The following is a 23,027-nucleotide window of genomic DNA, read 5'->3' on the forward strand; positions in this document are numbered from 1 at the left end:
ATCCACAAGACGCACTGCACGAATCCGCCAAAGAGCCGCAGACTGCACCTTCCAAATTCACAACCACTTCCATCTCGAAAGACAAGGACAGCAGATATATGGGAACACCACCCCTTACAAGTTCCCCTCCCAGCCACTCACCATCCTGACTTGAAAATATATTGCCTTCCCTTCAGTGCAGTTGAGTCCAAATCCTGGAATTTCCTCTCTAAGGATATTGTGGGTCAACCCACAGCAGGTGGACTGCAGCAGTTCAAGAAGGCAGCTCACCCCCACTTCGCAAGGGGCAAATAGGGTAATAAATGCTGCCTCAGCCAGTGACACTGACAAATGAATAAAAACACAACCCACCTAACCTGCACATCTTTGGACTGTGGGAGGAAACCTATGCAGGCACAGGGAGAGCAGACAAACTCCCCACAGACAGACGCCTGAGACTGTAATCAAACCCAGGTCCCTGGCGCTGTGGAGCAGCAGTGCTAACCATCATGCCCATTAACCATTGACTGACTTCATCAAAATAACAATGAAAGTGGAACAGACGGGACTAGTGTGGGAAGGAAGCTGCAAGGCTGAATAGTTAGTAAACTCTAACCACCAAGGAAGGGTACCTGGGTGTCTGTTTCACTGACTGGCTTGGGCAAAAGTGATTTGCTAGAATAGTTGCACAAATGAGAACTTCAGTGCTGAGAATAAATTGAAGAAATTATGACAGTTTTCGCTGGATAGTTGCCTTCATTAGCTGAGGCACAGTGTTTAAGAGCAGGGAGGCGTTGCTGGAACTGTATAAAATTTTGGGCAGAAGTGGGTACCGCAGATGTACATTCCTGATGAAGGGCTTTTTCCTGAAACGTCGATTTTCCTGCTCCTTGGATGCTGCCTGACCTGCCGCGCTTTTCCAGCAACACTCTACTCTTGTATAAAAGGCCACAGTGAGGGTAATTCTGGGATCCACATTTTAGGAGGGATGCGACAGCACTGGGAGAGGGGGCAGAGGAGATTTCCCAGGATGTTGCCTGGGCTGGAGAGTTTTAGTCACGATGAGAGATTGGACAGACTGGGATTATTTTCCTGGGAGCAGAGGGGAGGGACGTGATTGAGACACATAATATTATGAGGGGCAAGGACTCGGTAGACAGGAAGAAACTTTTCCTCTTGGTGAAGGGATCAATGACCGGGAGGCACAGATTTATGGTAAGGGGCAGGACGTTTAGAGGGTAACATTTTTTTCAACCAGAGGGTGATGGGAGATGGAACTCACTGCCAGGAAGTGTGTCATTGATTCTTAAAGTCATAGAGATGTTCAGCATGGAAACAGACCCTTCGGTCCAACTCATCCATGCTGACCAGATAACCTGAATTAATTTAGTCTCATTTGTCAGCATTTGACCCATATCCCTCCAAACCCTTCCTATTCATATACCCATCTAGATGCCTTTTCAATGTTGTATCAGCCTCCACCACTTCCCCTGGCAGCTCATTCCATACACTCACCACCCTTTGTGTGAAAAAGTCCCTTTGTGGTTAGAGTTTAAATCTTTCCCCTCTCACCTTAAACCTATGCCCTCTTCTTTTGGAGTCACCCACCCTGGGAAAAAGACATTGTCTATTCACCTTATCCATGCCCCTCATGATTTTATAAACCTCTATAGCCTCTGACACTCCAGGGAAAACAGCCCAACCTATTCAGCCTATGGCTCAAACCCTTCAACTCTGGCAGCATCCTTGTCAATCTTTTCTGAACACTGTCAAGTTACACAATATCCTTCCAATAGGAAGGAGACCAGAACTGCATGCAGTTTTCCAAAAGTGACCTAATGAATGTCCTGCACAGCTGCAACATGACCTCCCAACTCCTGTACTCAATACTCTGACCAATAAAGGAAAGCATACCAAACACCTTCTTCACTATCCTTTCTATCTGTGCCTCCACTTTCAGAGAGCTATGAACCTGCACTCCAACGTCTCTTTGTTCAGCAACATTCCCCAGGACCTTACCATTAAGTGTATAAGTCCTGGTCTGATTTGCCTTTCCAAAATGCAGCACCTCACATTTATCTAAAGTAAACTCTATCTGCCGCTCCTCAGCCCATTGGCCCATCTAATTTTGATCCTGTCGTACTCTGAGGTAATCTTATTCACTATCCACTACACCTCCAATTTTGCAAACTTACTAACCATACCACCTATGTTCACATCCAAATCACTTATATAAATGATGACCCATAGAGATGCACAGCACAGAAATGGACCCTTCAGTCAAACTTGCCCATGCTGACCGGATCCTAAATTTAATGAGTCCCATTTGAATGCACTTGGCCCATATCCTTCTAAACTCTTTCTATTCATATACTCATCCAGATACCTTTTAATGTTGTAATTGCACCAACCTCCACCACTTCCTCTGGCAGCTCATTCCATACACACATGGAAATGTTGTCCCTTAGGCCCCTTTTAATTCTTTCCCCTCTGACCCTAAACCTATGCCCTCCAGTTTTGGATTCCCCCACCTTAGTGAAAATACCTTATCTATTTACCCTATCCATGCCCCATATTATTCTACAAGCCTCCAGTGGTAGAGGCAGAAACACCTCGTTATGCTTAAGAAATATTTAGAGGTGCACTTGTGATGCCCAAGGCATACAAGGCAATGAGAAGGAAGTGAGGACCACAGATACTGGAGATCAGAGTTGAGAGTGTGGCGCTGGAAAAGCACAGCAGGTCAGGCAGCATCCAAGGAGCAGGAGAATTAACGTTTCAGCATGAAATGAGCCAAGTGCTGCAAAATGGCATTAGAACAGTTCGGAGGTTGGCGCAGACCCAGTGGGCTGAAGGGCCTTTCTCTTTGCTGTAGAATTCCATGACTCCAGGAACACAGGGATATGAGGATGGATCCAAACCCTTGGTCAATGAGGTAGATTTTAAGGAGTGTCTTAAAAGAGGAGAGAGGAGCAGAGAGGTTCAGGGAAGGAATTCCAAAGCTCTCAGTGAGTACAAGCTCAATCTACTCCCCCTCTTCCTCCTAATACAGTCCCTCTGTATCTTCATATTCCTGATGAAGGGCTTTTGCCTGAAACGTCGATTTTCCTGCTCCTCAAATGCTGCCTGACCTGCTGTGCTTTTCCAGCGCCACTCTAATCTCCAGCATCTGCAGTACCCACTTTCGCCAAATAAATTGCTACACATCCCCACCCAACACACACCCTGCCAGCATCTACCTCCCCAATGACACCCTGAAAAGCACATTATCTGCAAGGTATCACAGTGCTGTTTGTGGGAGGTTGGTTGCCAATACACGACAACGTGAGTCAGACTTCAAGAGATGCTCCAATGACAGCCAGCAACTGCCAAAGGTGCTATCCAAATGCAATTCAGTTGTGAGCAAATTGCTGCAGAATGATGTGAAAGAGATTACAGCCAAGGGCAGAAGCTAAATCAGAGCTACAGGGCTGTGGGAGCAGCTTATTTCCTGGTTTCCGTGTGTGTTTGATTCTGAAATTGAAAGTAAAAGTCGATAAGAAAGAAACTTCTTCATTTCTGCGCCGGTCTCGCCTTAAGGATGAGCCGCGGCTCCAGCGCTGGCTTTGACCGTCACATCACTATCTTTTCCCCCGAGGGGAGACTCTACCAAGTCGGTCAGTGGTTTGCAACTTCTGTCCCCGCTTTATAACTTTGCACTTTAAGTTCCTGCAACGCTTTCATCTTCTTCGCTACACCCAGCTCCGCCAATGTAACTATCTCCGTGATTGACAGCCTGGCCGCCCAATGGTGAGACAGATCCACACGTCAATCACTGCGTGTCCACCAATAGGCGCAAAGATGAGGGGCGGGACTTATGTTTGATTGACAGCTGCTTTCATTTTGCCTTCTGAGCTAACCTTTCATTTTCAAGATTTTTCTCGAAGTAACTGTCTTAAAATTCTTTTGCAGCAGGGCTAGGTTTTAATGGTTGAGTTAATTCAATCAGTCTCTTTAGAAAAATACCCCTTCAAATCATCTGCAGAGTTCTTCTTTGAAATAATCATGTTGCTAAAACACAAAAGGAAGCAGCAGATGCTGGAGAGTTGCCTGTGACATTCTGCACAAACATTTCATTGAGAAAAGTTGGAAATTTTTGTCTTCTGCTAGAGTTATCCAGCAGTTACTCAGTTATTAATTTCTGATGATTTAGTCCTCTTAAAACTTGGGAATTTCCTGAAGGTGTTTACTCTAGCATGACTCAATAATAATTACCAGCCCGCTCTCCCCCCCTAAAGTCATAGAGATGTACAGCTTGGAAATAGACCATTGTTAATGAGTAACAAAAACACAGCCGCCATACTCCCATAGGGATCTGGAGAGAGTATGGGTGTGGAGTTTAACCTGAGGATCACCATATCTTAAAAGGAGGGGGTTTGGGGAGAGATTGAGAAGGGGAATTCTTGTTAGTGACCTCAGCCTGCACAGGAATTGAGCCCATGCTGTTACAGAGTCAAATAGCACGGCCACAGGCCTTTCAGCTCAATTCGTCCATGCTGGCCTATTATGACTGTTCAAGACATTGGTGGGGTCACAGCTGGAGTGCTGCATGCAATTCTGATTGCCCTGCTATACAAAGGATGTTATTAAAGCTGGAAAGGATGCAGAAATGATTTACTCTACAAGGATGTTACCGAGACTGGAGGGTTTGATTTATAAGGAGAGGTTAAGTGCTGACCTCATAGAGATTTAGAAAATCATGAGGGGTATAGATAAGGTGAGTGGCCAAGGTCTTTCCTTCAGGATAGTGGAGTCCAAAACTAGAAGGCATGGGTTTAAGGTGAGAGTGGAAAGATATAAAAGGGGCTTGATGGGCCCGTTGGTCCACTAATCAAGGTCTTGTTGTACCCATCCACTAATATCATTTATTGTATCCGTTGTTCCCGATGCGGTCTCCTCTATATTGGGGAGACTGGGCGCCTCCTAGCAGAGCGCTTTAGGGAACATCTCTGGGACACCCGCACCAATCAACCACACCGCCCCGTGGCCCAATATTTCAACTCTCCCTCCCACTCTACCGAGGACATGGAGGTTCAGGGCCTCCTTCACCGCCGCTCCCTCACCACCAGACGCCTGGAGGAAGAACTCCTCATCTTCCACCTCGAAACATTTCAACCCCAGCACATCAATGTGGACTTCAACAGTTTCCTCATTTCCCCTTCCCCCACCTCACCCTAATTCCAAACTTCCAGCTCAGCACTGTCCCCATGACTTGTCCGGACTTGTCCTACCTGCCTAGCTCCTTTTCCATCTATTCACTCCACCCTCTCCTCCCTGACCTATCACCTTCATTCCCTCCCCCACTCACCCATTGTACTCTATGTTACTCTCTCCCCACCCCCACCCTCCTCTAGCTTATCTCTCCACGCTTCAGGCTCACTGCCTTTATTCCTAATGAAGGGCTTTTGCCCAAAACGTCGATTTCGCTGCTCCTTGGATGCTGCCTGAACTGCTGTGCTCTTCCAGCACCACTGATCCAGAATCTGGTTTCCAGCATCTGCAGCCATTGTTTTTACCTCGTTTTAACCTTCTTCGCTGTCTGTACATCTCCAATTTTGGTGTCACCTGTAAACATATTAACCATACCGCACATGTTCACATCCAAATCATTATATAAATGACCAAAAGCAGTGGACCTATAGAGGTATACAGCACAGAGACAAACCCTTCAGTCCAGATCAGATATCCTGAATTAAACTAGTCCCATTTGAAAAATCCTGAAAGTTCTACATTGTTAACTACTGTATTAATCGACAATATTGTGTTAACTTGTACTCTGAAAATATAGTCAGGGCCTTGCTTACTTCATGATACTTGTCATTTATCTCAAGAGAGTTGGAATATAAAAGCAGTGCTGTGCTTCTGAGATTTTATAAAGCTCTAGTTAGGCCCTATTTAGAATACTGTGTCCAATTTTGGTCCCCACACCTCAGGAAGGACATACTGGCACTGGAACGTGTCCAGCGGAGATTCACACGGTTATCCCTGGAATGGTAGGCTTAACATACGATGAATGGTTGAGGAGCCTGGGATTGTCTTCATTAGAGTTTAGAAGGTTGAGGGGAGATCTAATAGAAACTTGCAAGATAATGCATGGCTTAGAAAGAGTGGACGCTGGAAGTTGTTTCCATTAGGCAGGGAGACTAGGCCCGTGGGCACAGCCTTAGAATTAGATGGGGTCAATTTAGAACAGAAATGAGGGGACATTTCTTCAGCCAGAGAGTGGTGGACCTTGGAATTCATTGCCACGGAGCGCAGTGGAGGCCGGGATGTTAAATGTCTTCAAGGCAGAGATTGATAAATTCTTAATCTCGCAAGGAATTAAGGGCTACGGGGAGAGTGCGGCTAAGTGGAGTTGAAATGCCCATCAACCATGGCAGAATGGACTCGATGGGCCAAATGGCCTCACTTCCACTCCTATGCCTTATGGTCACACTGCTGAAACCCAGTTTTGAACGATCCAAAGGAATTTGAGAAAGTTTGACACCACAGGAATGCTGGGTTTAGACATGAACTAAGTAAGTTAGGGCTTAGCCCCTCACATTATGCGCTTTCTCAAAAAATGGAACGCAAAGCTAAATTTTGGGTTTTACGTAATCATTTGATAAATAAAGGATAAATAGAGGAAGAAAAGACTCTAAAACAGGCATTTTTATTCTGATATTACGCAAGTACATCTGATTTTGCAATTCTAATATTAAACAGTCCTGATTTAGGATTTCAGATATGATCAGAAAACTTTGACTGACTCTATTCTGGGAGTGCAGTACTCAGACTCCCGGGCTCCTGTGTCTCAAGCTGATGAAATGCAGCCAATACAATAGTACTGCAATTCTGCTCTGACAGTACAATCTGTACCAGCTGATGTAGTTTTTTTAGATCTTGATTTCAGCTTTGAATCATATATAAGTGCCGTCACTAAGACTTCCGATTTCTACCTCTCTTACATCCTTCCAATCCGTCCTGCGTCAGCTCCTCAGTTGTTGAATCCTATATCCTTGCCTATGTTAGCTCCCAAGTCCTGAAGAAGGGTTACACCCGAAATGTTGACTACTCCACCTCCTGATGCTGCCTGGCTTGCTATGTTCTTCCAGCCCCTGCTTGTCTATCTTTGTTAGCTCTAGACTTGAATCCTGTCAATGTCTGCTGTCCCTGTTTTAACCCTAAACAAATTCCATTCACTCATTACCCCGGTGCTTCATGAATTGTCTTGGCTCCCAGGTAAGCAAAGGCATCCATTTTAAAACTCTCATCCTTGTTTACCTCTCCCTCCATCACCTCACCCCCCCCCACCCCCCTCACCCCCGGATCATCTCCTCCTGGACCCAGGTCCCATTTTAGTTCCTCCACCAGCCATTGTGGTATTTCTGGCATCTGATTGGATCAATCAGAAAGAGACAAGAGGAACTCTACAACCATACAATACCTTTCACTGAGTCATGGAGATGTACAGCATGGAAACAGACTCTTCGGTCCAACTCATCTATTCTGACTAGATATCCTAAATTAGTCCAGTCCCATTTGCCAGCATTTAGCCCATATCCCTCTCAACTTTTCCTATTCATACACCCATCCAGGTGCCTTTTAAACATGTAATTGTATCAGCCTCCACTACTTCCTCTGGCAGCTCATTCCATACACGGGATCATCCTCTGCATGAAAACATTGCCCCTCAGATCCCTTTTATGTCTGTCCCCCCTCACCCTAAACCTATGCCCTCTAGTTCTAGACTCCCCCATCCCAAGGAAAAGACCTTGTCTATTTACTCTATCCATGTCTCTCAGCCTCCAACGCTCCAGGGAAAACAGGCCCAGCCTATTCAGCCTCTCCCTATAGCTCAAACCCTCCAACCCTGGCAACATCCTTGTAAATCTTTTCTGAGCCCTGTCAAGTTTCACAATATCTTCCCTGTAGGAGGGAGGCCAGAATTGCATGCAGTATTCCAAAAGTGGCCTAATCAATGTCCTGTACAGCTGCAACGTGACCTCCCAGCTCCTATAGGAGGAAGTGAAGATTGCAAATGCTGGAGATCAGAGTCTAGAGTGTGGTGCTGGAAAAGCACAGCAAGTCAAAGCACAGCATCCGAGGAGCAGGAGAGTCGCCGTTTCGGGCATAAGCCTGATCACCCTCTTGACTCCCAACTGCTTTACTCAATGCACTGACCAATTAAGGAAAGTGTACCAAACGCCTTCCTCACGATCTTGTCTACCTGCAACTCCACTGGATCAGGTTGTGGTTTTGTTTGAAGAAAAAGCTGAGGGATAATATGCAAGGAATGGAGTGATATGGACCCAGAGCAGGCAGAAGGAATTAGTTTAATTTGGTGTCATGTTCAGCACAACACCGCAGGCCGAAGGGCCTGTTCCTGTGCTGTACTGGTCTATATTCTATGTTCTATAAAGCCCTCCAAAAAAGTGGGTAGTCAAGTTTGGTACTGCCATGTGACCCACAATCAAAGATGGCCGCTGTGTACTCCTCCCCATTCCCTCCCTGACTTCTTGGACATGTTCTGGAATGGCTAATCTGCTCCTTTCTTTTCAGAGTATGCATTCAAAGCGATAAACCAGGGTGGCCTTACAACAGTGGCCGTGAGGGGGAAGGACTCAGTCGTTGCCGTGACCCAGAAGAAAGTGGCAGTGAGTACGGACGTCTTCTGCAACTTTGCTCACACTCACCCCAATGATCCTGACTCTCGCTGGAGTTCAGCCTCCGGTCACAAAACAACAATGACGACACGCATTTGTATATCACCCAAGTGCTTCGCCAGGGCTGCAGTTGGGCCGAAAACTAACAAGTGTGGTCAGCGGATTTATCAAGTTGGGGTGACCAAGAGATGAGTCCAAATGTATTTTTAAGGTGATGGGGCGGGGGCCTTTAAAGGAGGTTTTAGGGAGGGGATGTCGGAAAGTCTGCACCTTTGGGAGAACAGACCTGGGCACGGGTGTTTGAATGGGACTGGAGTAGATCAATGGGCAGTAGGTTGTGTTGGGAGGTTAGAGCAGGTTGTAGAAATGGGGGAAGGGAGAGATTTAAATACTAGAAATTAGGAGCGCCCCATGTAATTCATAACTTATGGTTATTTGTCATTGTTAATACTGGATGATAACTCATTTGCTGTTACTGGAAACTTGCTGTTCACACATTAGCTGCTGAGTTTTCTTACATTACAACAGTGACTGCACTCAAATGAACACATTGGCTAAGGATCACTTTCAGGAGACCTAAAGATGTGAAAGGCGCTATGTAATTGCAGGAGAAAGTGAGGACTGCAGATGCTGGAGATCAGAGCTGAAAATGTGTTGCTGGAAATGCACAGCAGGTCAGGCAGCATCCAAGGAGCAGGAGGATCGACGTTTTGGGCATGAGCCCTTCTTCAGGAATGAGGAAGGGCTCATGCCCGAAACATCGATTCTCCTGCTCCTTGGATGCTGCCTGACCTGCTGTGCATTTCCAGCAACACATTTTCAGCTATTTAATTGCAGTTTGTTCTTTCCTCCCACATTGACTGGGTCACAAATCTTACATTATTTCAGGTGCAACTTGCTTTTTAAACATGACCAGATTCCCTACTTAACATTTACCACTTGTTCAGACCAAAACCTCTCTCATTCAGTTTTGCTATGTCAACCATCACAGTGTAGCTGCAAAGCTGTGCCACCAAGTGGCGTTGTGGAGCAACTGTCTCCCAACAACTGGAGCGGTAGATTAATTCGCTGATTGTGAAGGTATAAATTTACTCGGAAAGTTTCAGCTATGATCTTATTTTTAATGGCTATTAATTTACTGCACAGTGCAACAATATGCACAAAGAGAAATTAGAGGGAATGCGAGTGAAACTATTACATCTTTACCTTGAGAATGATAGAGGAGAGATACCCTCGTTGGCAGACTGTGTGAATCTGCTATCGTCATTTCTGGAATATGAATAGAAAATGGTAGTCTTATGGCACAGTTGGTAGTGTACCTGCCTCCAAGCCAGAAGCTCCAAGTTCAGAGTTTTGTCTGTGGGTTGGATTGGTGACAAGCTACAGACTTCAATCCCCACTCTGGTTGGGGTTGACTTAAGACTGGGAATCATAGAATCTCTATAGTGTAGAAGCAGGCCATCAAATCAATTCTCTGAAGAGCACCCCACCCAGACCCACCCCATTCCTGTAACCCTGCATTTCCCAATCCACCCTGACCTGCACATCTTTGGACTGTGGGAGGAAACCGGAGCACCCAGAGGAAACCCACACAGACACGGGGAAAATGTGCAAACTCCACACAGACAGTCACCCGAGGGTGGAATTGAACCCGGGTCCCTGGCACCATGCCACCACTTGTCTCCTTGTCCTACCCTTGGTGGGATCAGTGGGTCAGACCTGCCTTTGGGCAGAGAGCTCCAGACATAGGAATAGTAAATGCAGTGGAGCAATCAGCAGGACTGGTACCAAACGTGGAGAGAGTGACACAGTTAATGTTTCTGGGTGATGACCCTTCTTTCTGCAGCTTTAATAAACAACCATCGACCTGAAACCTTAACTCTGTTTCTCTCTCTACATCCTCCCCGTGTCTGTGTGGGTTTCCTCCGGGTTCTCCGGTTTCCTCCCACAGTCCAAAGATGTGCAGGTTAGGTGAATTGGCCATGCTAAATTGCCCGTAGTGTTATGTGAAGGGCTAAATGTAGGGGAATGGGTCTGGGTGGGTTGCTCTTCGGAGGGTCGGTATGGGCGTGTTGGGCCGAAGGGCCTGTTTCCACACTGTAAGTAATCTAATCTTAAATTCAGCCAGACCTGCTGAACATTTCCAAAATATTCTGTCTTTTTCTGAGATTTCCAGCATCCGCAGTATTTAATTTCCTTCACGTTGTTGGTGTTTTTCAGGACAAGCTCATCGATGCCAGCACTGTCACAAACCTTTATCATTTGACTGACAAGATTGGTTGTGTCATGACTGGAATGCTCGGTGAGCCATTTCTATTCCTTGTTAACATTCGTGCTCCTTTAATTCAAAATGAACTCAGTCTCAAAGCCTCCTGATTCCCCAAAGCCTGTCTACTGGTCAGGCACAAGTCAGGAGTGTGATGGAATACCCCCCACTTGCACTGGATGGGTGCTGCCCTAACAACACTCAACAAGCTCAACATCATCCAGGACCAAGCGTGATTGGCTCCACATCCACGAAATTCGCTCTCCCCATCCCTGATGTTCAGTAGCAGGAGTGTGTACCATCAAATTTAAAAGGGACCTAAGACTAGATTCGCCACAGTATGGAAACAGGCCCTTCTGCCCAACAAGTCCACACCGACCCTCCAAACAGTAACCCACCCAGACCCATTCCCCTACCTTATATTTACCCCTGGCTAATGCACCTAACACTACAGGTAATTTAGCATGGCCAATTCACCTGACTGCACATCTTTGGACTGTGGGAGGAAACCGGAGCACCCGGAGGAAACCCACGCAGACACAGGGAGAGCGTGCAAACTCCACACAGACAGCCACCCAGGGTGGGAATCGAACTCAGGTCCCTGGCGCTGTGAGGCAGCAGTGCTAACCACTGAGCTGCTATGCCCCTAAGAGGCAACTTTTTCACGCAAAGGGTGGTGCGTGTATGGAATGAGCTGCCAGGGGAAGTGGTGGAGGCCGGTACAATTACAGCATTTAAAAGGCACCTGGATGGGGACATGATTAGGAAGGGTTTAGAGGGATATGGGCCAAATACTGGCAAATGGGACTAGATTATTTAGAATACATGGTTGGTGTGGACTGAAGGGTCTGTTTCCATGCTGTGTATCTCCATGACTCTAAGAAGTTTGACACCATCCATGACACCCCATATATTACCTTCAACTTTCACACTCTCTATCCCTGAAGCTTACTAGCAGCTGTGTGCACTACCTATCTACAAGATGGTAACTTTCCAAGTCTCCTTCGACAGCACCTTCCAAACCAAGAATCCCTACCATCTAGAAGGACAAGGGCAGCAGATATATGGGAACACCACCCCCTGCAAGTTCCCCTCAACTCACCATCCTGACTTGGAAATATGTCGCTGGGTCAGAATCCTGGAATTCCCTCCCTCAGGGCATTGTGGTCATCCCACAGCAGGAGACTGCAGCGGTTCAAGAGGGCAGCTCACCCCCCCCCCCACCTTCTCAAGGGACAACTAGGAACAGACAACAAATGTTGGTCTGCTAGTCACATCCACCTTCCAGGAATGAATTGAAAAAGAGTATTTAGGGCTTGCTCAGTTAGATATTGGCAGCTTGACTGTTTGGGGAATTTAGAACATGGGGTCACAGACTTGGAATTGGAGGTCAAACATTTGGGAGATTCTTCAATCAAAGAATTTTAAATCTTTTTGAGTTCTTTCCACAGGGCACCGTGGTTGCTCAGTCCTTGATTATACAAGACAGAGGTCAATAGATTATTAGGTACACTGCGAGGTGATGATTTAATGGTGTTATTGCTGGGCTATTAATCCAGGGACCCAGCTAACATTGTGGGGACCCTCCTGCCAAGGCAGATGGTGTAATTTGGATTCAATAAAAATCTGGAATTAAAAGTCTAATGAATCAGTTGTCAGGAAAGAAAAACCTACCTGGTTCACTCACGTCCTTCAGGGAAGGAAACTGCTGTCCTTAGCTGGTCTGGGCCTACACGTGACTCCAGACCCTCAGCAACGGGGTTGACTCTTAACTGCCCTCTGGGTGATTAGGGATGGGCAATAACTACTGGCCCAGACAGTGACGCCCACATCCCATGAATGAATAAAGGGATAGTGAGGCAAATTGGGATTGAGGATTTATGTAATGATGGAGCTCAAGGTGGGGGCTGAATGCCAATCAAAACAGTTTCTACCCTACTATTGTTAGAATACTGAATGGGCTCACAAACTCTTAGCATTCACCTGTTACCTGTGTTTTTGTTTTTGCCGCTGTTTACCTATTATTTACTTATCTGTGCTACTTAACTCTGTGATCTGCCTGTATTGCTCACAAGATAAAGCTTTTCATTGTTCATCAGTACACGTGACAATAAATTCAATTCAATTCATTTGTCAATGTAATTTTTTCTTTCATTCATCCACCGCCCCACCCCATCCCAACCTGGCCCCTCTCCTGATGTAACCAGCGGATTGTCGCTCCCAGGTTCAGAGAGCACGCTATGAAGCTGGCAAGTGGAAATACAAGTATGGCTATGACATTCCTGTGGACATGTTGTGCAAGCGAATGGCTGACATCTGTCAGGTCTACACTCAGAATGCGGAGATGAGACCTCTGGGATGTTGTAAGTACGAATCAGTCCCCTCTCCCAGTGAGTCAAGAGGCTGCTTCCTGAAGGAGCGACAGGAACAACATCCACGTTCTCCCCGTGTCTGCGTGGATTTCCTCCGGGTGCTCTGGTTTCCTCCCACAGTCCAAAGATGTGCGGGTCAGGTGAATTGGCCATGCTAAATTGCCCGTAGTGTTAGGTAAGGGGTAAATGTAGGGGTATGGGTGGGTTGCGCTTCGGCGGGTTTGTGTGGACTTGTTGGGCCGAAGGGCCTGTTTCCACACTGTAAGTAATCTAATCTAATCTAATCTAATCAAAGATGCTCTCTGAAAGGAAATGGGCTAGAAATAAATGTGAGTCAGAAAGGGATGGGGTGTAGGTCTGGTTGGATTGATCTTTGTCAAGATTAGAATGATGCTGGAAAAGCACAGCAGGTCAGGGTGCATCTGAGGAGCAGGGAAATTGACATTTTGGACAAAAGCCCTTCATCAGGAACTTTTGCCCGAAACGTTGATTTTCCTGCTCCTCGGATGTTACCTGACCTGCTGTACTTTTCCAACTCCACTCTAATCTTGAGTCCATCGAGCCTGCTATGCCATTCAATGAGATCATGGCTGACCTGATTGAAAAAAACCATTGATCCCTGATGAAGGGCTTTTGCCCGAAATGTTGATTTTTCCTGCCCCTCGGATGCTGCCTGACCTGCTGTGCTTTTCCAGCACCACTCTAATCTAGACTCTAATCTGCAGCACCCACTGCTGCCCTGGATTGATCTTGAAAGAGCCAGGGTAGAATTGATGGGCAAAATGGCTGAATTGAGTTCATTGAAATCAGAATCAAAAAGAGTGGTGCTGGAAAAGCACAGCCGGTCAGGCAGCATCCGAGCAGCAGGAAGAGTTGGCATTTTGAGCATAAGCTCTTCATCAGGAATGAAGAACATTGACTTTGCTGCTCCTCGGATGCTGCCTGACCTGCTGTGCTTTTCCAGCACCACACCTTTTGACTCTGATCTTCAGCTTCTGCAGTCCTCTGTTTCTCTTTTCATTGAAATTATGATTTATGAAGTGGAGGTTACCTCAGAGTGCAATGGGACCTTGATCAGATGGGCTGAAGAGTGACAGATGGAGTTTAATTTAGATAAATGTGAGGTGATGCTGTTTGGAAAGACAAATCAGGGCAGGACTTATACACTTAATGGTAAGGTCCTAGGGAGTGTTGCTGAACAAAGGGACCTTGGAGTGCAGGTTCATAGCTCCTTGAAAGTGGAGTCGCAGGTAGATAGGATAGTGAAGAAGGCATTTGGTTTGCTTGCCTTTATTGGTCATTGCATTGAGTATCGGAGTTGAGAGGTCATGTTGCGGCTGTACAGGACATTGGTTAAGCCACTGTTGGAGTACTGTGTTCAATTCTCATCTCTCTGCTATAGGAAAAATGTTGTGCGATTTGAAAGGGTTCAGAAAAGATTTACCAGGATGTTGCTGGGACTGGAGATTTTTGCTGGATAGGCTGGGACATCTTTCACTGGAGCCTTAGGTGATTGAAGGGCGACGTGATAGAGATTTATAAAATAATGACAGAGTGAAGAGCTAAGATCTTTCCTTATGATGAGGGGGAGATCAAAACTGGAGGCCATATTTTTAAGGTGAGAGGAGAAAGATATAAAACGGACCCGAGGGGCAACGTTTTCACACAGAAGCTGGTGTGTATTTGGAATGGTGGAGGAAATGGTGGAGCCTGGTACAGTTACAGCATTTAAAAGACATATTGAATAGGTACATAAATAGGAAAGGTCTAGAGGGTTCTGGGCTAAAAGCAGGCATATGGGACTGGTTTAGCTTGGGAAACCTGGTTTGCATGGACGAGTTGGACTGAAGGATGTGTTTCTGTGCTGTGTGACTCTGTGACCATTGTGAGGTAGGGAAATCCAGCAGAATTAAAATCGTAAAGTCACTGATCCAAGGGTATAAATAAAAACATAGAAAATAACAGCAGGAGGAGGCCATTCATCCCTAAGAGCCTGCTTTGCCATTCTATATGATCATGGCTGACCATCCAACTGTTTCCACTCTCTCTCTATACCCTTTGATTCCTTTAGCCCTCAGGACTGTATTAATTCTTTTAAATTCTGTAACTAAGATTTTTTACCTAGGTACTTTGTACTTAAGATGGCGCCATGTGTGACAACATTGTACACTTGTCATTGTACTGTTGTACCCCCATACTTGAGTACCCATGATAATAAAACCTAAATCTAAATCTAACTCCTTCTTGAAAACATTCAATAATTTGGCCTTGGCCAGCTGTGGTAGAGAATTCCCCAGGCTCCCCGCTCTCTGGGTGAAGACATTTCTCCTCATCTCAATCCCAAATGGCCTATCCTGTATCCTTAAAAGAAGAACATTTTTACAGGTTGAAGCCTGTGTTTTTACAGTGACAGAGTCACTCCTTTAACACCTAGCCCTGATGACCCTCCAGTATCGCCCCATGCTGAGGCAGGCCATTCAGCCCAACTCTGTGCTGGTGTTTCTAGTCCCACTTGAGCCTCCTTTCATTCGATTTAACTCACCTCTTCTCACACTTTCAGCATCGTTTTATCTGACTTTCTCTCATGTACCCATTGCGTTTCTTTAGAAAGCCTACCGTCTCACTGCTTCCTGTAGTCATCATCTCCATGTTGCAATTACTGTCGGAGTAAAAAAAACACTCCGTTGCTCTCATTAATAACAATGACGACAGAAAAGGCCATTTCACCAACAATTATCTTCATCTAATTTGATAACGAAGAGTCTCTTTGCTGTCTAATCTAAGAAGGGAGTGGTGCTTTTTAAAGTTCATTCACAGGATGAGGGCATTGCTGGTTAGACCAGCATTTACTGACCATCCCTAATTGCCCAGAGGGCAGTTAAGAGTCAACCCCATTGCTGTGGGTCTGGAGTCACATGTAGGCCTGATCAGGTAGTTTCCTTCCCAAAAGGGCATTCGTGAACTAGATGGGCTTTTTCACACAACGGATTCACAGTCTTCATTCCAGATTTTTATTGAATTCACAATCCTCCACCTGCCACAGTGGGATTCGAACCTGGGTCTTCAGAACATTGTTTCTCGATTGACAGACCAATGATAATACCACTAGGCCATTACGCAGTGGTAGTGTCACTAGACCACTCATCCAGTGGTGAAATTTGAATTCAGTAAGAAGCTAATCTAATGGCAACCACTACTGATTGTTGTTAAAACCCCATCTGGTTCATTAAAGTCCTTAATGTGAGGAAATCTGCTGTCCTTCCCCAGTCTGGCCTACTCGTAATAGTGGAGGTAAAGTTAATACAGTCCCATAGGGCTGCTCTCTCATTAGAGAGAGGTGACTGGTGGCGAGTTTAAACTTCTACAGCGTGAAAGCAGGCCATTTGGCCCATACTGACGCTCGAATGAGCATCCCACCCCATCCATATAGCCCTGCATTTCCACCTAAACTGCACATCTTTGGACTGTGGGAGGAAACCGGAGCAAACCCACTCAGACGTGGAGAGAACATGTAAACTCCACACAGACAGTCGCCTGAGGCTAGATTTGAACCCAGGTCCCTTGTGCTGTGAGGCAGCAGTGCCAACCACTGAGCCACCATGCCAGCCAGGTTAGGGTCACCACGCCTCAAGCAGGAGGTGGGGTTTGAGTCCTTCATGGTAATCTCGGCCAGTTTAGGTATTGAACCCCTGTTTTTAATGTCACTCCGCATTGCAAATTAGCTATGTGGCCAACTAAGTTAATGTAACAGCAATGTAGTTGACTCCTAACAATTAAGGGATGAGCAACAAATGCTGGCCTAGCCAGCAGTGCACATATAAATATTCACATATTTTTGAAAAAATCGAACATGAGGACCCAAATGAATAGAGCAAGGGTGGGAGCAGAGGCTTGGGATATGTCAATGGATTGTGTGATGGTACCTGCAGGGGTAATGCCAGAGAGAGTTGGCAACCCTACTGGCATAGCAAAGTCAAAAGAGTGTGCCAAACCTGCCTGACCCCAGCTGTTTATTCTCTAGGTATGATCATGTTAGCAATTGACGATGAGAGAGGACCCCAGCTTTACAAGTCCGATCCTGCAGGTTACTACTGTGGCTACAAGGCTACCAGCGCGGGGGTCAAACAAATCGAAGCCAACAGCCACTTGGAGAAGAAGATTAAAAAGAAGCCAGACCTGACTTACAAGGCCACCGTCGAGGTAATTGGAATTGAGCTGGCCTATCATGTTTTTTTAAAGTTCCTTCACAGGTCGTGGCCATCATTATCAAAGCTGGTCTTTATTGCTCATCCCTAATTGCCCCTTGAGGTGGCGGTGAAACACATGAGGGAAGCCAACTGGACCTTGCGCATGGCTGAAATGAGAACGGAAGAAGGCCATGCAGCCCAACAAGCCTATCCCTTCAGTCCCAGCTGATCTCAACTGTGGTTCGATAAACTGCTGATGGGCAATTTGAGTGTTCACCAACTAAATCTCGATACCTTAGTCCTCATTGCTTTATGAATTTGTGGGATGAGGACATCGTGGGCTGGACCAACATTTCCTGCCAATCCCTAAGTTCCCTTGAGAAGGTGGTAATGAGCTGCCTTCTTGAACCACTGCAGTCTGTAGGGTTACCTGCAGTGTTGTTAGGTAGGCAGTTCCAGGAATTTGACACAGCGACATTAAAAGAATAGTGAGTAATATTCTTTTCCTAAGAATTTGTACTCAAAGATCTGTACCTAGGCACCTTTGAACCTAAGATGGGTCTGTAAGTGGCAACTTGTAGGTATTTCACTCTACACGTGTGAGCACATGTGACCATAAAGCTTATTTAGTTCAATTCACTATTTGGATGGTGACTCAACAGGTTTTTATTTTTATTCTTTCATGGGATGAGGGCGTTGCTGTATGAGCCAGAATTTATTGTTCATCTCTAATTGCCCAGAGGGCAAGTAGGAGTCAACCACATTGCTGTGGGTCTAGAGTCACATGCAGGCTAGACAGAACAAAGAATGCAGTTTCCTTCCCTAAAGGACATTAGTGACCGAGATGGGGTTTTCCGACAATCGGCAACAGGTTCACGCTCACCATTACACTCTTTATTCCAGATTTTGTTTTGAAATCTGAATTCAAATCTCACATCATGGCAAGATTCACAAACAGGTCCCAGAACGTTGTCTGGGTCTCTGGATTATCTGGGACTTGAGTGTGAATCCTGCCATAATGTGAGATTTGAATTCCAATTTCATAACAAAATCTGAAAGCATTAATACCAGTAGGCCATCACCTCCCCTTCCCGGCTGTTACAGACATATGAACGGACCTCTCATATATTAGAGTTGATCTTTCTCTGCACCTTCTCTGTAGCTGTAACACCACATTCTGCGTTCTGTCCTATTATCCTGATGTAATAATGTATTTGTCTGGATAGCAAACAAAACTATACTTTTCACTGTATCTCGTTGCATGTGTCAATAATATGGGCGGCGCGGTGGCACAGTGGTTAGCACTGCTGTCTCACAGCGCCTGAGACCCGGGTTCAATTCCCGACTCAGGCGACTGACTGTGTGGAGTTTGCACGTTCTCCCCGTGTCTGCGTGGGTTTCCTCCGGGTGCTCCGGTTTCCTCCCACAGTCCAAAGATGTGCAGGTCAGGTGAATTGGCCATGCTAAATTGCCCGTAGTGTTAGGTATGGGGTAAATGTAGGGGTATGGGTGGGTTGCGCTTCGGCGGGTCGGTGTGGACTTGTTGGGCCGAAGGGCCTGTTTCCACACTGTAATTAATCTAATCTAATACATCAAATCAGGATGGTGAGTGGCTCAGAGGGGAGTTGGTGGGGAGTGTTTCCATGTATCTGTTGCCCTTGCCCTTCCTTGGGGTAGAGATTGTGGGCCTAGAAGGAGCTTTGGGGGGTTGGGAGATACTTCAGCTCCAGCCATGCAACGTTTCGATATTAATCATGCGAGAAAAAAAATTCCCGTCAAGTCATTTTTGTAGCGGTTATTTGACTTGCCGAGCAGACTGGCAAAAGTTCTCAAAGCTCTCCATTACTCAAAGGGAGTTTCTTTTTTAATTGGAGAGGGGGATTAACCAGAAGTAACCTGTGAGGGAGCTGGATTAACCTCAAACACAGAAAAAATGACGAGGCCGATGGTATTACCATGAAAACCCATCTCCCTGGAGGTCAGTCAATCCCTTGGGCATACCTAAGCTGAGAAGGCTTGCATTTCTGAAGCGCCTGTCACAATTTCAAATCATTCGAGAGCCCTTTGCGACCAATTACAGTAATTACTTGGCCTGAAGTGCTTCATTATTGTAATGGAGGCAATAAACTCCCAAAACTGACAATGTGTGAAAGACCAGATCATCTGTATTTTTGTTAATGATGTTGCTTTCAGGGATAAATATTGGCCAAGAGATCTATCTACCCAACATAGGATCCACAAGATCCTTCACATCCACCTCAGGGAGTGATCGGGCACCTCTTCTTCCTCAGACAGTTCAGGAAATTTGGCATCTCCATAAGGTCCATGCACCACTGAAAGCGTTCTATCCGGGTGCATAATGGCCTGGTGTGGCAACTGTTCTGCCCAGGACCATAAGAAACTACAGAAGGCTGTGTGCACAGCCCAGACTATCACGGAAACCAAGCTCCCAACCAAGGACTATATTTACACCTCTCGTTGTCATGGAAAGACTGCCAACATGATCAAAGACCCCTCCCACCTTGGTTATTCTCTCTTCCAACCTCTTCCATCCAGTAGAAGATGCAGAAACCTGAACACACGTACTGACAGATTAAAGAACAGTTTCTTCCCTGCCGTTATTAGACTGCTGAGTGGAGATTCCTAACTTCAAACAATGTTGATCTCTGTCCATTTCCTGTGCACCTGTATGCCTCACTCTGTCTAAGCAGCTTATGATCAGCATGGCCTTATTTGCTATGATTTGCCTGTTCTGTTCGCAAAACAAAGCTTTTCACTGTACTTAGGTACACGTGACTATAATAAATCAAATCAAATAATCTCAGTACGGAATCATAGAGTCATCCAGCACAGAAACAGACCTTTCAGACCAGCCAGTCCATGCTGACCCAATCTAGTCCCGCCTACCTGCACTTGGCCCAATATCCCTCCAAACATTTCTTATTCATGAACTTATCCAAACATTGTAACAATAGCCACATCCAACACTTCAACTGGAAATTTATTCCACACATAAATCACTCCCTGTGGAAAGAAATTGTTCCTTGTGTCTTCTTTAAATCTTTCCCCTCTCATCTTGAAAAACAAAATCTCTGGTGCTCCCCAGCACTCCCCTGGTACAACATTGGAATGTTAGTGTGGACTGAATGGGCCTACGTTTCTGGGATGGGACGATGAACACACAACCTACAGGCTAGCCTCTGAGCTGCAGCTGACTTTTAACCTTCAAGATAACTCAGCCTCCACATAACCTTTCTGATCACGTCTTCTTGTGTGTGAGGAGCAGCAAAAGTTCATTCGAAACACCTCTAGGCATGTCCAGAACATGGATCCAACTCACCGCCTCTCTGACTTATTTGCTCCTTTATTACCAAACGTTTGGTCCTAATATCCCCTTAAGGGGCTCGATGTTGCTTTCTGCCTGATGTCACAGCCGCCTCTTATGGTGATAAAGGCACGAGAGAAATGTGAGATGTTGTTGCTGGGAGATCCTGGACGTATTGCAAAAACACAACCTTGTCTTTTTTCCCTCCTCTTGCAGCTGGCCATTTCCTGTCTGTCCACCGTCTTGGCACTTGACTTTAAAGCCACAGAGATCGAGGTCGGGGTGGTCACAGCCGACAATCCCAAGTTCAGGTCTGTCGGACCCTTGCAATGGATGTGAGAATGAAACGTTGCTCCGGAACCAACCTGTTCAGTCGTTGGGGCTTGTTCACATTGTCCAGTCTGTATTTATCTTGTGGCCCCTTACCCAGTAAAAATATATTAATCTCAGTTTGAAACTTTTAAATGACCCCTCGCCTCAACGGCACTTTTTGGGGGGAGGGGGAATGGAAGAAAGTTCCAGACTTGCACTCCCTTTTATCAGAAAGAAAAATTCATTGATAAAACCACTGCAAAGATACAACACAGAAAGGGGCCATTCACCCCAATATCTCCATGCCGACCCATAGTCACACAGATGCCCTTTCTAATCCTGTCTTCTATACATGCCCCATAGCCCTACTGCTTACAATACTTCACTTGCAGATCCAGGGTTTAAGAGTTTAGGGTCTCTGCCACTGACTCAGGCAGTGAATTCCAGACCCCCACCACTCTCTGCATTAAAAAAAGTATCACTTTTGAATAGCCTCTCTTGAATTGTAAGGTTAGTCCCCCTTTTCTGGATTCTGCTGCCCCCTTTCTAACCCAATCTTCCCCCCCATCCTGCCTCCGATGGGTGAAATAGTTTTATTAACTACCCCATCAAATTCTTTTACCATCTCAGTCAGTCCCTTAGTTGCCATCACGTGAGCACACATATGCAATCCACACAATATTTTTCTGACAACCATCGAGTCATAGAGTTGTACAGCACAGAAACCGACCCTTTGGTCCAAACCGTCCATACTGACCAGAAATCCTAAATTAATCTAGTCCCATTTGCCAGCATTTGGCCCATATCCCTCCAAACTCTTCGTATTCATATACCCATCCAGATGCCTTTTAAATGTTGTAATTGTACCAGCCTCCAACACTTCCTCTGGCGGCTCATTCCATACACGCACCACCCTCTGCGCGAAAACGTTGCCCCTCAGGGTCCTTTTAAATCTTTTCCCTCTCACCCTAAACCTATATCCTCTAGTTTTGGACTCGCCTACCCTGGGAAAAAAGACCTTGTGTAATCACCCTATCCATGCCCCCATTGGTTTCGTAAACCTCTATAAAGTCACTCCTCAGCCTCTGACCACTAGGGAAAAAATGACCCAGCCTATTTTTGTTTTCTTATCTGCAGTTTTCATATTTTTCACAGGAGCCTCCGTGTGACGGAGATCGAAAAGCACCTTGTGGACATTGCTGAAAGAGAATAGCTCCTTCAAGCGTTTGAGAGAACTGCAGTGAAGCAAAACTCTGCCGACTTGAGGAAGTTGGAAGACAAATCCAGGGAGACTTGAAGCAAGGAAACTGGGTCAGGATGTTTAAAAAAAACCCTGCATCCCTCATTCTTTCAACCCACTTTGTGCACACTATACTTTAGATAGAAAACTTCCAGCAATTCAAAGAAAACTGCTGTAACTTTTGCAAAGAGTTCATTGTCTAATTAGTGTAAGACTCAGCAAATCTCATAATAAAAGGGGAACTTAACATGCAAACAGCTTTTCGCTCTTGTGTAATCATTTAAAAGACTAACAAATTATTCAAAATTGTTTATGTCCATTAATAATAAGAATTTTAATATATCATATCTGTAGTTCAATGGGTAGCACCTTTGCCTCGGAATCAGGAGGCTCTTGGTTAGAGCAAAGAATAGTACAGCAAGCCTGTGCCAACACATTCTGCCCTTCCATCGTGAAACTGTCTTCACTTACAGGATCCTTATCCCTCTATTCCCGTCCTATCCATGTATTTGTCCAGGTGCTTCTTCAATCCCCGCTCCAGAGATTTGAACATAGGATTTCAGAGAGGGGCAGCACGGTGGTTAGCACTGCTACCTCACTGCATTGGGGACCCAGGTTCGATTCTGCCCTCGGGCGACTGTCTGTGTGGAGTTTGCATGTTC

The 23,027-nt window shown here is 45.8% G+C and overlaps 1 protein-coding gene across 1 annotated transcript; it reads left to right on the forward strand.

Annotated features, from left to right (window-relative positions):
- Positions 1-3,466: 3,466 nt before the first annotated feature.
- On the forward strand, positions 3,467-22,620 carry LOC132836559 (proteasome subunit alpha type-6-like). Its single transcript, XM_060855901.1, has 7 exons — positions 3,467-3,635; positions 8,560-8,654; positions 10,884-10,965; positions 13,137-13,292; positions 17,323-17,501; positions 21,030-21,124; positions 22,281-22,620. Exons 1-7 carry the CDS (start codon positions 3,560-3,562, stop codon positions 22,336-22,338), a joined length of 741 nt encoding a protein of 246 aa, XP_060711884.1. The 5' UTR covers positions 3,467-3,559; the 3' UTR covers positions 22,339-22,620.
- Positions 22,621-23,027: the final 407 nt, after the last annotated feature.

This window comes from Hemiscyllium ocellatum, chromosome 47 (assembly GCF_020745735.1).
Source record: "Hemiscyllium ocellatum isolate sHemOce1 chromosome 47, sHemOce1.pat.X.cur, whole genome shotgun sequence".
Classification (NCBI taxonomy): domain Eukaryota; kingdom Metazoa; phylum Chordata; class Chondrichthyes; order Orectolobiformes; family Hemiscylliidae; genus Hemiscyllium; species Hemiscyllium ocellatum.

Bases quoted from the DNA above. Each gene is read 5' to 3' on its own strand.
- LOC132836559 (XM_060855901.1), top strand. From the start codon at position 3,560: ATGAGCCGCGGCTCCAGCGCTGGCTTTGACCGTCACATCACTATCTTT. The intron at 13,293-17,322 runs GTAAGTACGAAT...TTTATTCTCTAG, and splicing joins GATGAGACCTCTGGGATGTT to GTATGATCATGTTAGCAATT. The intron at 17,502-21,029 runs GTAATTGGAATT...CTCCTCTTGCAG, and splicing joins CTTACAAGGCCACCGTCGAG to CTGGCCATTTCCTGTCTGTC.